Source organism: Urtica dioica, chromosome 5, assembly GCF_054948205.1.
Source record: "Urtica dioica subsp. dioica isolate 48M chromosome 5, U.dioica_male_clone48M_v1_H2, whole genome shotgun sequence".
NCBI classification, from domain to species: domain Eukaryota; kingdom Viridiplantae; phylum Streptophyta; class Magnoliopsida; order Rosales; family Urticaceae; genus Urtica; species Urtica dioica.
The window spans coordinates 9163213-9176701 of NC_142760.1; the positions used below are offsets into that span (position 1 = coordinate 9163213).

At 42.2% G+C, this 13489-nt stretch overlaps 1 protein-coding gene across 2 annotated transcripts; it reads left to right on the plus strand.

Annotated features, from left to right (window-relative positions):
* The first annotated feature begins 10888 nt into the window (after positions 1–10888).
* LOC149395096 (Metal-dependent phosphohydrolase) lies at positions 10889–13440 on the plus strand. Of its 2 annotated transcripts, XM_089616061.1 has the most exons (8): positions 10889–11142; positions 11238–11362; positions 11440–11477; positions 11767–11877; positions 11979–12058; positions 12477–12513; positions 12818–12859; positions 12964–13440. In XM_089616061.1, the coding sequence occupies exons 1-8, from the start codon at positions 10900–10902 to the stop codon at positions 13032–13034; spliced, it is 747 nt and encodes a 248-aa protein (XP_089472187.1). In that variant the 5' UTR covers positions 10889–10899; the 3' UTR covers positions 13035–13440. The 2 variants fall into 2 exon arrangements, with proteins under 2 accessions (XP_089472187.1, XP_089472188.1); XM_089616062.1 differs by lacking the exon at positions 12477–12513.
* Positions 13441–13489: the final 49 nt, after the last annotated feature.

The window sequence follows — 13489 nt, forward strand, 5'->3', positions numbered from 1 at the left end:
TTCACTTGCTCGACACTAGGCGACTCGACATTAATGCTACCATTTCCACCGAATGCCTTCATCACCAAAGACTTTAACTCGCTCATTTCCCGACGCATCTTCATTACTTCTTCGTTGGGCGTTGAAGGAACAAAGTACTTAAAACGCGACGTGTGTTTGGATTGACCGCAAACTCGCGACGTTCCCAAAGCTTCTTGCAAAACACTCTTTCCCGATTCCGGCAACCATGTCCCTTGCGATGCTTGTTGTGATAACGTTTTCTACACATAAAATTATTTGAAAATAAAATTACAAGGTTAATTGTTATAACAAAGGTAAAGAACTTACGATTTTTTCTCCCATCAATTTGTCTTTCTCATCCTTGTAGTTATCTACGTCTTTCATTCGCGAGTCAATCCAAAGTTCCTCTTTCGTAGGCCATTCCCCCGTTTCGTCATGCTAGTAAGAAGTAATTATATAATAAATTAAAAAATAATTGCAACATTTGAAATAACTAAAAGAAAAAAATGAATCTAACCTTTTCTTGATCAAGCTTTCGATACCCATTTCGGCCCGTTCGAGATTTGTACACACTTTTTCCGATATTTGATTTCCCATGTTCCGATGTTTGTTTGAACATTTCGGTTCGTCTATACTCAACAAATGCTATCCAATCTTCTTCGGTGATACTTGTATAGTATTTCAAAATACAAGCCGGTCTCTTTAAGGCGATTGGTTCGTTGATTATGTCTTTGAGTAGATCGTTGTATATCTCATGACGAAATAACCTTGCGGCTTCTCCGACTCTCATAAGGCAATCGTGTTTTTGTTCGATAGGAATCGTAAATCCTTCTTGCATTTCGTTCCAAATTCGTTCTTTAATTTGGGCGTTGTCTTTACATCTCCAATCACGCATCGAAAGTGGAACGTGTTCTCTTGCTAACACGCCAAAGTAACTCGACAACTCATCACCCTCTTTACCGATTGGTTGCCCTTTATCATCAAATTGTACCGGGATTTTTTTACCAAGTGTTTTAGCCTTATTAACCCGACCCATAAGAGTGTTTCTTCATTTTCCTTGTTCATCGGAGTTAAGCGCTAGTTGTCTTCTAATTTTTCTTTTACCACTACCGCTAGAAGTAGTAGTAGTGGATGACATTGAATCTAATAAACAAAATTCAAATCATAATTTCAATTTTCAACTCAAATGTAATCAAAATTTCAACTCAAATGTAACAAAAATCAAATATAAACTCAACTCCAATCACAATATAAACTCAAATCCAATCCGACTCTAAACAAAAACACAATTTCAATCCCAATTCAATCTACTATCAAATATATTTCTCAAATCAAATCAATATCAAACTTCAATTCAATAAACTAAAATCCAATACAATATCTCCTAATTTCAAATCAATATCGAATTCACACTAAATAAAGTCCATGTAAAAATGTTCAAAAACATTACCCGGAGTTGGACGAGCACAAGGGCGGCGAAGAGAAGGTGGTGAGATGAGGGCCGAAGAGGTAATGGACTTGCACGGCGAGGTGAGGGCGCGCGCGCGCGGCGAGGTGAGGGCGAGCGGCGAGGGTGGGCACGAGCGAGGTGAGACCGGAGGGCGGCGTGGGCGCACGGCGAGGTGAGGGAGGGGGCTCAGCGAGAGGGCGGCGTGGGCGCACGGGGAGGAGAGGGAGGTGAGGGTCGGAGAGAGGGAGAGAACGCGCGGGGCGAGGGTGCGGGGGCTCAGCGAGGTGAGGGACGGAGAGAGAGAGAGGGGCCGAGAGAGAGAGAGTGGTGGGGAGAGAGAGGCGGGGCGGCAAGAGATTGGCGGAGAGAGAGAGAGGGACGAGAGAGATGAGTAGTGGAGATGAGAAGAAATGAGAATGAGAAATGAGGGAAACTTGAAAAAAAAAACGCTAAGTATAGATATGAAATGGGCGGGTAGTTAAAAAAATTTGAAATTTTCAGATTTTGAGACGCTCCTACAACGCTTATTCTAAGCGTTGTAGAAGCTCGCCGCGGCGAAGTGTATTTCTCGCCGCGGCGGGAGGATTCTACAACGCTTACGCGTTGTAGGATCCTCGCCGCGGCGAAACCAAATTCTCGCTGCGGCGAGAGTTACCCAGAAACGTCTCGCCGCGGCGAAAATTTACCATCGCCGCGGTGAGGTAACCCTATATGTCCTCGCCGCGGCAGTAGACAATTTCCGCCGCGGCGACACCTTCCTACAACGCTTCTCTAGGCGTTGTAGAAGCCTCACCGCGGCGAAATATAATTCCCGCCGCGGCGAGGAATACATTCGCCGCGGCGTAAAATGTATGTTGCCGCGGCGAGACTATATGTCTGAAAGATGGTGCTCTCGGTAAGATTCTCGCCGCGGCGACGACGTGTTCCCGCCGCGGCGCAGGACTTCTGCCGCGACGGGATTTGTACCTCGCCGCAGCGTGACATTCTACAACGCTTTTGGAAGCGTTGTAGAATGTCTCGCCGCGGCGAAGTAGAAATTTCACCGCGGCGAGTGACACGAGACTGGTAATATAAATTCTTATTTCTGGTCTTTTTCACTTTGAACTCTCTCATAACCTCACTCGAAAAAATTCTCATAACCTCATTCTAGAGCGTCCTCGTTTACTAGTCTCATCTACACATTCAAATCTTGTAAGTTCTTCTTTAACTTGTTCTAATTGTTGTTCTCTTGATAGTTTACTAATTAGAATTGCCAATTTTTTTGTATAATTAGGGTTTTTCTATGAATATGAGAAAGTGGATGTGGGAGAATAGATTGAATGAGATATATCGGAAAGGTGTAGATGAGTTTTGTGATTTTGCTAGAGAGAACATGGTAGATTTGAAATCTATTCGTTGTCCTTGTATTAAATGTGGAAATCATAGACATTTTTCGATTAATGTCGTTCGGACCCATTTGTTTGCATATGGAATAATGACCTCGTATCAAAGATGGTTCTACCATGGTGAGGTTTTTCGTTCTACGGCAAATGAGGATGATGTTGAAGATGATATTGATGATATGTGCGGAATGATGAATGATTTGGAGGACGATTTTGTTGAGCGACCGGAATTGTTTGAGTCCATGATGAATGATGCGGAGACACCATTATATGAAGGGTGTACAAGCTATTCGAAGTTGTCATTTTTAGTTACATTATTTCGTTTGAAGGCGTCGGGGGGTTGGACTAACACTAGTTTTACTCTATTGTTGGAAACACTGAAAGAAGCATTTCCGAAAGACAATAAAGTACCTTTAAGTATGTATGAAGCAAAGAAGACTTTGGGTACATTAGGCATGAAGTACGAGAAATTCCATGCGTGCCCAAATGATTGTGTTTTATATAGACACGAGTATGAAGATCTAGATGAATGTCCGACGTGCAAAGAGTCACGGTGGAAGAAGGGTAAAATTCCATGTAACGGGGTTAAAGGAGTTCCAGTTAAGGTACGTACATTTTCATCACTTGATTAGGAAATACATGTAGCTCATATTCATTATTTATTACTGATTTTCGTTAAATATATTTCAGTCGTTATGGTACATTCCTCCAATGCCGCGCTTTCGTCGAATGTTTAATAGTGTCAAACACGCGAAGAACATGGTTTGGCACTCCGAAAAGCGTATCGATGATGGTATGTTGAGACATCCTGCTGATGCTGCACAGTGGAAATCATTCGATTTAGAGTATAAGGATTTCAGTGTTGATACTCGAAATTTGCGCCTTGGTCTAACTTCTGATGGAATGAACTCGTTCAGCATGATGAGCAGTAAATACAATGTTTGGCCGGTTATACTTGTGAACTACAATCTCCCTCCAAAGCTATGTATGAAGAGAAAGTTCTTGATGTTAACGCTTTTGATTTCAGGACCGAATCAACCAGGAAATGATATTGATGTCTATTTGGCACTGTTGGTCGATGATTTGAAGATGTTATGGGAGAAAGGGATGGAAGTTAAAGACGCTTACCGTGGAGATTCGTTCAACTTAAGGGCAATGTTAATGTGAACTATTAACGATTTTCCGGCCTATGGAAACTTGTCAGGATACTCTGTGAAATGCTCGATTGGTTGTCCGATTTGCATGAAAGACACATCTTCCATCCGTTTGAAGCATGGTAAGAAAACTGTTTTTCTGGGTCATAGAAGATTCTTACCAAGAGATCACTCGTATAGAAGATTGAAACAAGCGTTTGATGGAAATTCAGAAGAACGACCACCTCCTAGAATTTTGTCTGGTGAAGATGTCTATGAGATGGTTAAAAACGTCAATGAAGTGCTTGGGAAAAGAAAGCGGAGTGCTAGTACTAAAGAATCGTTCAAAGAGAATCCTTGGAAGAAGAAATCGATTTTCTACGACCTTCCTTATTGGAAGACACACTACGTCCGGCATTGTCTGGATGTTATGCACATCGAGAAAAATGTTTGCGAATCGCTTATTGGTACACTTCTTGATGATCCAAATAAATCGAAAGATGGAATACAATCTCGATTGGATCTCAAAGAGATGAATATAAGAAGCATTTTGCATCCCGAGGAGGGGGGTGGGAAAAGAACAAAATTACCACCGGCAAAGTACACTCTAGATCGAAAGGAGAAAAAGAAATTGTGTAACTGGTTTGCTTCTATTAAAGTCCCCGAAGGTCATTCGTCAAACTATAAGAGGTTCGTGTCTTTGAAAGATTTGAGACTTACTGGAATGAAGACGCACGACTGTCATGTGCTGCTACAACAAATGTTGCCTCTTGCTTTGCGAGGAATTGTGCCAAAAGATGTGAGGTTTGCAATATCAAAGATATGTGTATTCTTTAACTCGATTTGCTCGAAGGTCATCGATCCAACTCGATTGGATTTAATGCAGTCAGAATTGGTGAAAACTATGTGCTTGCTCGAAAAGATCTTTCCACCTTCGTTTTTCGACATAATGATCCACTTAACCGTCCACTTGGTACGTGAAGTGAAATTAGGAGGGCCCGTGTTTTTACGGTGGATGTATCCAATCGAACGTTATATGAAAGTGTTGAAAAGCTACGTGAAGAACTACAATAGGCCGGAAGGAAGCATAGTTGAAAATTACATAGCAGAAGAGTCGGTTGAGTTTTGTTCTGAGTATTTAGCTAAAAAAGACGAAATTGGGTTACCCAAGAATACCAATTTTGATTCAAAAGCTCTATCTAAAGGTATTTTTTAACACTTTATTTGTTTATTTAAATTATATATGAACATTATTTTTAAGTATTTGTTTCATTATAGGTACTTATTCGATCGTCAATCGAAAAGAATGGGAGCAAGCAAGTCTCCATGTGCTACACAACGTTTCCGAGGTCAAGCCATTTGTGGATATTCATTTGAATGAGTTGAGAGTGAATAATCTAAAGAAGGGTAGAAATGAAAAATGGTTGCAAGAAGAGCACAACCGTTTGTTTCAAAACTGGCTTGGAAAACGCATATTTATAGAGGCAGGACATTCATCTACGTTGAGTAAACTATCTGGCGGGCCGTCCTCAATGGTTACAAGGTACACTACTTGGTCTGTTAATGGTTTTACATTTTACACAAGGGAACGAGACAACAAGCATCCCGTACAAAATAGCGGTGTTACATTGTTTGCTGAAGCTTTACATGTTTCGTCGGCAAAAGATAAGAATCCAAAACATGCTTTTATGAAGTATTACGGATACATTGAAGATATTTGGGAACTTGATTATTGCGGGTTGCGAGTCGCATTATTCAAGTGCAAATGGGCAGACAATAATCACGTTAAAGTTGATAATGAAGGAGTTACAATTGTCGACTTTAGACGGATTGGCTACGAGAATGATTCATTTATTTTGGCTTCGCAAGCAAGTCAAGTGTTTTATGTTTCGGATCCAGCAAATCCTGAGTTATCGTTAGTGGTTCATATGAAAGCGAGAAACGGTAACGAAGAAGAAGACGAAGACATGTCTAGCATTCCTCCGTTCACATCAGGATTACCGCCAATTGATCAAGAGGTGGATGATTTTAATGATGACGATGTTTCACATCTACTTCGTAAGGATATAGATCCTATTTTTGTTTGATATTGAACATTTAGATAATGTATTTTCATTTTGGATTTTATGTTATTCTCCTGTGGACAACGTTATTTTTCAATCAAAATTTCTCTATACAATGTCATTTACATTTCTCCAACATCGCCGCGGCTGAGTAAAACTCTCGCTGTGGCAGGATAATCTCGCCGCGGCGAAATACAAATCCTGCCGCGGCGAGGGACCTTCTACAACGCTTAAACAAGCGTTGTAGAAACCTCGCCGCGGCAACGTATAGTCCATGCCGCGGCGAGGCCATTACGGCCGCGGCGGGAATATCAACTCGCCGCGGCGAGACAAGTTCTTAAAAAACACAGACTCTCGGTATAAAAAAATCAAACTCTCGCCGCGGCGAAATACAAATCCTGCCGCGGCGAGGGACCTTCTACAACGCTTAAACAAGCGTTGTAGAAACCTCGCCGCGGCGACGTATATTCCATGCCGCGGCGAGGTCATTACGCCGCGGCGGGAATATCAACTCGCCGCGGCGAGGATATGTTCTCAAATATGAAGGCTCTCGGTAAGTTTCTCGCCGCGGCTATGTTGTATTTGCGCCGCGGCGAGACGTTTTCGCCGCAGCGAGAATAATATGCCGCCGCGGCGAGATTATGTTTTCAAAAATGCATGCTCTCGGTAAGTTTTTCGCCGCGGCTATGTTGTATTTGCGCCGCGGCGACACGTATTCGCCGCAGCGAGAAGACTACGCCGCCGCGGCGAGATTATGTTTTCAAAAATGCATGCTCTCGGTAAGTTTCTCGCCGCGGCGATGTGTAAGTTTCGCCGCGGCGAAGACTTTCTACAACGCTTTGGAAAGCGTTGTAGAATGCCTCGCCGCGGCGAGGTAGAAAACACGCCGCGGCGAACTTTATACGCCGCGGCGAAATTTCTACGTCGCCGCGGCGAGATTAGAATAGAATCACCTCAGCCTACACATTTTTTTACTTTCTTTCCCATTTTAAACCTGGTTTTCAACAGAAAAATTATCATTCAAATAAAAAACCATCACACATTCAGATTTCACAATTTTTAAATATTAATCAAGTCTCAAACACACATTAACTAAAACACGAGTCTTAAACATAAACAAACCATGCGAGTCTTAATTTAAATTTAAAATGAAGCTTAAACAAACCAAACGAGTCTTAAATTTAAAATTTAAAGTTGGTGTTGTTGGTTTAGTCGTCATTCGGTGGTGGTGGTGGTGGTGAGTGCGCCGGATATTGAGGAGGTGCCATATGCGGTGGCCACTGTGGTGGTGGGTACGGATAATCGGAGTATTGAGGATATGGAGGAAATAACACCTGGTTCTCTTGGTTGATGTCCCACCGAGAGTAGAGATCGTTCAGTTGGTTGATGTGAGAGGCGCCGTACTCCGCTTGTTGGTGCATGTACTGTTGCGTGTGTTGGAACCCGCCGACGAGATAGTTGGAGCATTGAGCTATGTAGTCGATGGTGGCGGGGTCGACTACCGGAGGTGCTGGTAAGAACAATCGAGGCTCGTTGACTGGTGGTCCCTCTTCCCCTTCCTCATCCTCTTCCTCTGCTTCCTCCTCTTGTGGTTCCTCCCTAATCTTGTAGCGATCGATGATGTTATTCGTAATAGGCCCCATAGGACCCTTGATCGTATCCATTTTCGAGCGTCCTACCCCCGCATTTGTACAAAGGCCGGTAATGATCGACGGATATGGCAAACCGTGTCGTTCATTAGTATAGTCTAGACTCTTCATCCAATTGTAGATGAATCGACCGACGTTGATAGAATGACCTTTTATGATGCAGAACAACACCTGGATACGACCCTCGTCAAGAGTGGTGAAGTGCTTGATCGGATAGAGGCGAGCGCAAACAAAGTAAATCCAAGCTTTAGCAATCCTGGTGAGTTGGTCACGCTTGAGTACCCTTTTCCCTTTTTCAAGGACCCAATCCTCTCCTGGAATGCACAGCAACCTCGCCATCTCCTCGTGGCTGCAAGTTCTCAACCATTCCCGATAGCCTTCATTCTCGAAAGGCACATCTGGGGTCCCAAGTAAATCGTTGATCGCTTCGACGCTCACATCGACCGATCTACCTCGGACCGTCACAACATCTCCATTGTGATCTGGTAAGTTTGCGTAGAATTCGTACACGAAGTTTAAGTTCGTCTCGAACTCGGGAACGGCACAATACTTCACCCAGTCATGACCAAGAATACTGTTGCGGATTGACACTCCTATCTCGGTGTTAGAGCTCACATTGAATCCCCGCTCAGGGATCACACTGCGCGACGAGATTTTGTCGTAACGATCCTCCGCGGCCTTGCTGGTGAAGATACTCGTGTTATAATCTGCTTCAGGGGACGATTGACGAGCTCGCTTACTTTTACTTTTACTAGGACCTTTGGAAGTGCTCGGAGCCGTGGCGCCCGCCGGATTTTTTGTTCGAACCATTTTTCACCTTCACAAAGCATAATCATAAAAAATTCAATCTCGACATCTACAATCAACATAACCATTTTAAATACTAACAATGTCACAACAATCACAAATTCTATATCAATTCCAACTTCATTTAAACATAACAATATCAAATTCATAAACAATTCCATTCTAACACAAATTCTAACTCAAGTTCATTCTAACACAAATTCTAACTCTAATTCATTCTAACACAAATTCTAACGTCTCAAATTCATTCTAACACAAATTCTAACTCTAATTCATTCTAACACAAATTCTAACTCAAATTCATTCATAATAAAATAAAAAAAACCCTAATTTTGTTAAATCAATAACCACCTTAAATCAATAACCCTAATTTTGTTAAATCAATAATCACAACATGCAACTCGGGGAAATAACATGAAATCCATATTCAAAAACACGAAATCCATATCAACAACACGAAATTAAATCAATAACCACTTTAAAAACTTAGAAAATCATACCTTTAAAAAGAGAGTGAGAGGTGAGAGAGAGAGAGGCGCGAGAGAGTTGGGCGGCGAGGACGTGGCGAGCGAGAATGGCGGCGAGGATGTGGCGAGCGAGAATGGCGGCGAGGACAAGGCGACGGCGAGAAATCGGGGCGGCGAGGACGTGGCGAGGGAATTTGGAAGAGAAAATGAAGACAGACTCGGCCGAAATAGTTTGTCTCGCGTTTGTATTTTGAGGAGAATGAGAAAAAAAACTGAAAACTGGTTTATATAGTGAAAACCTAAAAACCTCGCCGCGGCGAGAATTTGTCTTCGCCGCGGCGAGAAGATCCTACAACGGATATTCTAACCGTTGTAGGATCCTCTCGCCGCGACGGGAGTCCTTCATCGCCGCGGCGAGGCAGTTTCATAAAAAACTGCTAGGCCATGGTATCCTTCTCGCCGCGGCGGAGTATATTTCCAGCCGCGGCGACATAATCTCGCCGCGGCGAGAGATGACCATCGCCGCGGCGACTCTATTCTACAACGCTTATAAAAAGCGTTGTAGAATTCTTCGCCGCGGCGAGGTTTAAATCGTGCCGCGGCGAGGTCCATCCTTCTACAACGCTTTGAACTTGCGTTGTAGAAAGTTTTCGCCGCGGCGAAAATCACATGGTGCCGCGGCGACGGTTCTACAACGGATTGTGTTAACGTTGTGGGAAATCTGAAATTTAAGTTCTTCTACAACGCTTTTGTAAAGCGTTGTAGAATCACCCAGATTCTACAACGCTTATCCATAAGCGTTGTAGAAATACCGAGATTCTACAACGCTTAGCCATAAGCGTTGTAGAAACACCGAGATTCTACAACGCTTAGCCATAAGCGTTGTAGAAACACTATGTTTCTACAACGCTTATGTTAAGCGTTGTAGAATCCCTAGTTTCTACAACGCTTATGTTAAGCGTTGTAGAAAGTGGGTTGTATAATCCAACATTTGTAGTAGTGTGAAGAGAAGATCCATCTAAGCGCGGGCTCGTTCGGTAGACCCTCGGGCCGCACGGTCGACCGGACGACACACCAAGAGTCAGCCGGACGGCCAGCCGGGGGACCAGTCAGCCGCCGGCCGGGTGGTTGGTACAAGGACCAACCGGCCACCGGCCGGGTGGCTAGTCCATGAGCCAACCGGCCACTGGCCGGGTGGCTTGCCCAAGGTCCAACCGGCCATTGGCCGGTTGGTCTTCTCAGACACCAAGCGGCCACTGGTCGGGAGACACCCGAGGACCAATCGGCCAATGGCCGGGTGGCTCTCCCAAAGGCCAAACGGCCGCCGACCGAGTGGTCGGCCCAAAACCAGCCGACCCTCTCCCTCTCCACTTCATCTATAAATAGAGGTCTCCTCTCGATTCCCAAGGTAATCCATTTTTTAGTTTTGAAACGTTGTCGAACTCCAGAGTCACTCGTTTCACTCATCTTAGGCCTCTCACCCTCTAAAACCTCTACTCCACCTCAATCTCACTAATGTTGAGCGTCGGAGAGGTAAACAGAGGCACTCCATTTGTTTCCCATTTGTAGTTCATCGTTTCCTTCTCTTGCAGGGTCAACGACGGAAGAGGCAAACACCATTCACAGCTAGGGAGAACTTGGGATACCGAGTTCAGGACGCTCGAGCCCGAACGCGACCACTTGGTCTAGTCTTGGGTCGAACCGTTTGGGACTCCTAAATAGTTATCCGAAAAACTGCGACAACAATTACTTTAAACAAATGACAAAATGGAAAATTTAAATGGATTATTCAAGTGTCACCTTATTTATTTGGCTATTTTTTCTAAAATTTCCAAATGTTGTCTATAATAAACGTTAAGTTTATAATGGTTTAGTTACTTACAAATTTCAAATAAAAATCCATAAATTATAGTAAAAAATCATTAAGAATTAAAAAAAAATAACGAAAATGAGCTCAGTGTTAATAATGAGTAGAGCTTTTTGGGTCTCCAAATCGTCGTCGCTGGTCTTCGCAATCCCAACACCACTCTCTCCTTCAACTTCCCACTCTTTTCACCGACTCATATCCACCACCGTCACCGATCCGTCACCGCCGCAACTCCGTTACAGAATGGCCGCCGAGGCTTCTCCGTCACCGCCTTCGCCGTCCTCCTCCGCCATTGATTTTCTCTCGCTCTGTCACCGACTCAAGGTAACCCCAAACCTGTTATTTGTATTGTTCATTCTTGTCTCATGTTTGGAAGCTGAGAAAGTTTTAAAAAAAAATCGATTCGTGACTGCGAAAAGACGACGAAGAGAGCGGGGTGGGTGCAGAGAGGCGTTAAAGATCCAGAGTCGATTTCCGATCATATGTATCGGATGGGTTTAATGGCTCTCGTTGCTCCGGATATTCCCGGAATCGATCGCGACAGGTTAGGTCTTTTCATTTCTCTTTTCCTATAATTTATTTTCTCAATGAATGTCTCTGAAATCCTGTTGTAAATTTCAGGTGTATGAAATTGGCAATTGTTCATGACATTGCCGAAGGTGAGTTTTTTTTTTCCTTCTTCTGTTGAATTTGTATTTGTCACATATAAATAGAGGAATTGAGACTAAAACTGGAATGCTTTGTATTCATTATAAAGAATTCAAACTAGAAGTGCTTTAAGGAAATGGAAGATCGAGAATTAATCTTCGCAAGGAACGTTGTTGTGAACAAGTTGGTTTGAAAAACCTTAGGTTAACTGCGTGAGATAAGAATTGAACTTCATGTTTGTTTTGTTTTGATTTTTTTTTTTTTTTTGGTCTAAGATTGGCATTATATTTTCTTACATAGCTATTGTTGGTGACATCACTCCGGACGATGGGATCTCAAAGGAGGAGAAGAACAGACGAGAAAGTGAAGCGCTTGATCAAATGTGCAAATTACTCGGTGGAGGGTCGAGGGGTAATTATATATACACACATACTCTCAAATGTTCCTCTTATCCACTTTGCCTTGGCTCCTTACTTAAGTCTCGTTCCTTTTACCTTTATTGTTAATGTCAGCTAAGGAGATAGGTGATTTGTGGATGGAATACGAGAATTGTTCCTCCCCGGAAGCTAAGATTGTCAAGGACTTTGATAAGGTACTATATTGGAGTGCATTTTTTTTCTCTAATTTTCTGCTAAATTACATCTTTGGAGTTTCAAAAATGCATATCATGGTAGATCTTTTGTCCTTGAAATTTGTTTCCGACATACATAAAATGTAGAAACGACTGACTGGAATAATATTTGTTGAAACTGATGATCTTGGTTTTTTTCGTGGGCTAGTGTTTTGGGTTTATTGTAGTGAAAGCTCTAAGTTACGCAATTAGGGTGAAGTGAGTTGATAAGGATATCTTATAGTTTGGCTATCATAGTAAACATTTATCAAGTTGATGCTTATGGAGTTTGTAACGCTTAATATATTGCAGAAATTCATTGCTCAACTTTTGTTTTACCTTGCTGTATGTTAATCCATATGCTTAGTTGTCTTGACGTCTGGAATTTTTTTTTATACAGCTTGAAATGATACTTCAAGCCTCGGAGTATGAAACAGGTTGGACTTTTTCTAACACATTTTGTAATAACCTTATAGTGAAACTGGTGAAAAGTACGTAAAAGCTCTCCCTGGAACATTTATGGATACTCACATACACAACACTTTTAGCCAGTGGATCCTCCACTTTTTAGCAATTCCCTCCATTGCATCATATATTTACTACATTTTATCGGTTAATCTTTTATTAGATATGGCAAAGTCTATCCTCTTCAAGTACCTAAAGCATGAACTTCGAAAAAAAAAAAAAAAAAAGTTACACCATCTTTGGAACTGAATGTAGTGAAATATTTATGTGGTGCAGAGCAAGGAAAGGACTTAGAGGAGTTCTTCCAATCAACTGCTGGTAATAAAAAATAAAAAAAAAATCTATCATGACGATTCTTCTGTCGTAGAAGTTTCCGTATCTAAGTAGTATATAAACCTATGCTGCTCAAAAATAAATTTCAGGGAAGTTCCAGACAGAAGTGGGAAGAGCATGGGCTGCAGAGATTGTGTCTCGGAGAAAGAAACAAGATTAGTTTTGTTTTTCAAGGGTTTGGTTGTTGCTGACGAGTAGTCATTGATGCCGTGATACAGATAGCTTTAGTAGCCTTGAAGCAGCTTTACTTTTTGGTATTTTACATGCTTGGAATTTTGCCGTTGTCATATAACTAGGCTTGCTCTAAACCAATGTCATGTATTGCTGGATTCATAAGCAGCTTTAATTTTTGTCATTGAACAAACATGCTTGGAATTTTGCCATTGTTATTTAACTAGGCTTGCCCTTTATTTGTTTTTTGTTTTTTTTCCTTTCTAATCAGCTCTTTTTTTTTCCTGTTTCGATGCTGGTGTTTATTAATAACTTTATAAGGGTTAGACTTTCTTATTTTAAACGGAAAATTCTGGAAGATTGTATTTGTTAAATAATCAACATTTTTTTTTGTTACGTTTTTGTGGTGGCCAGATTATGCTTGGTAGGGTTTTTTTTTTTTTT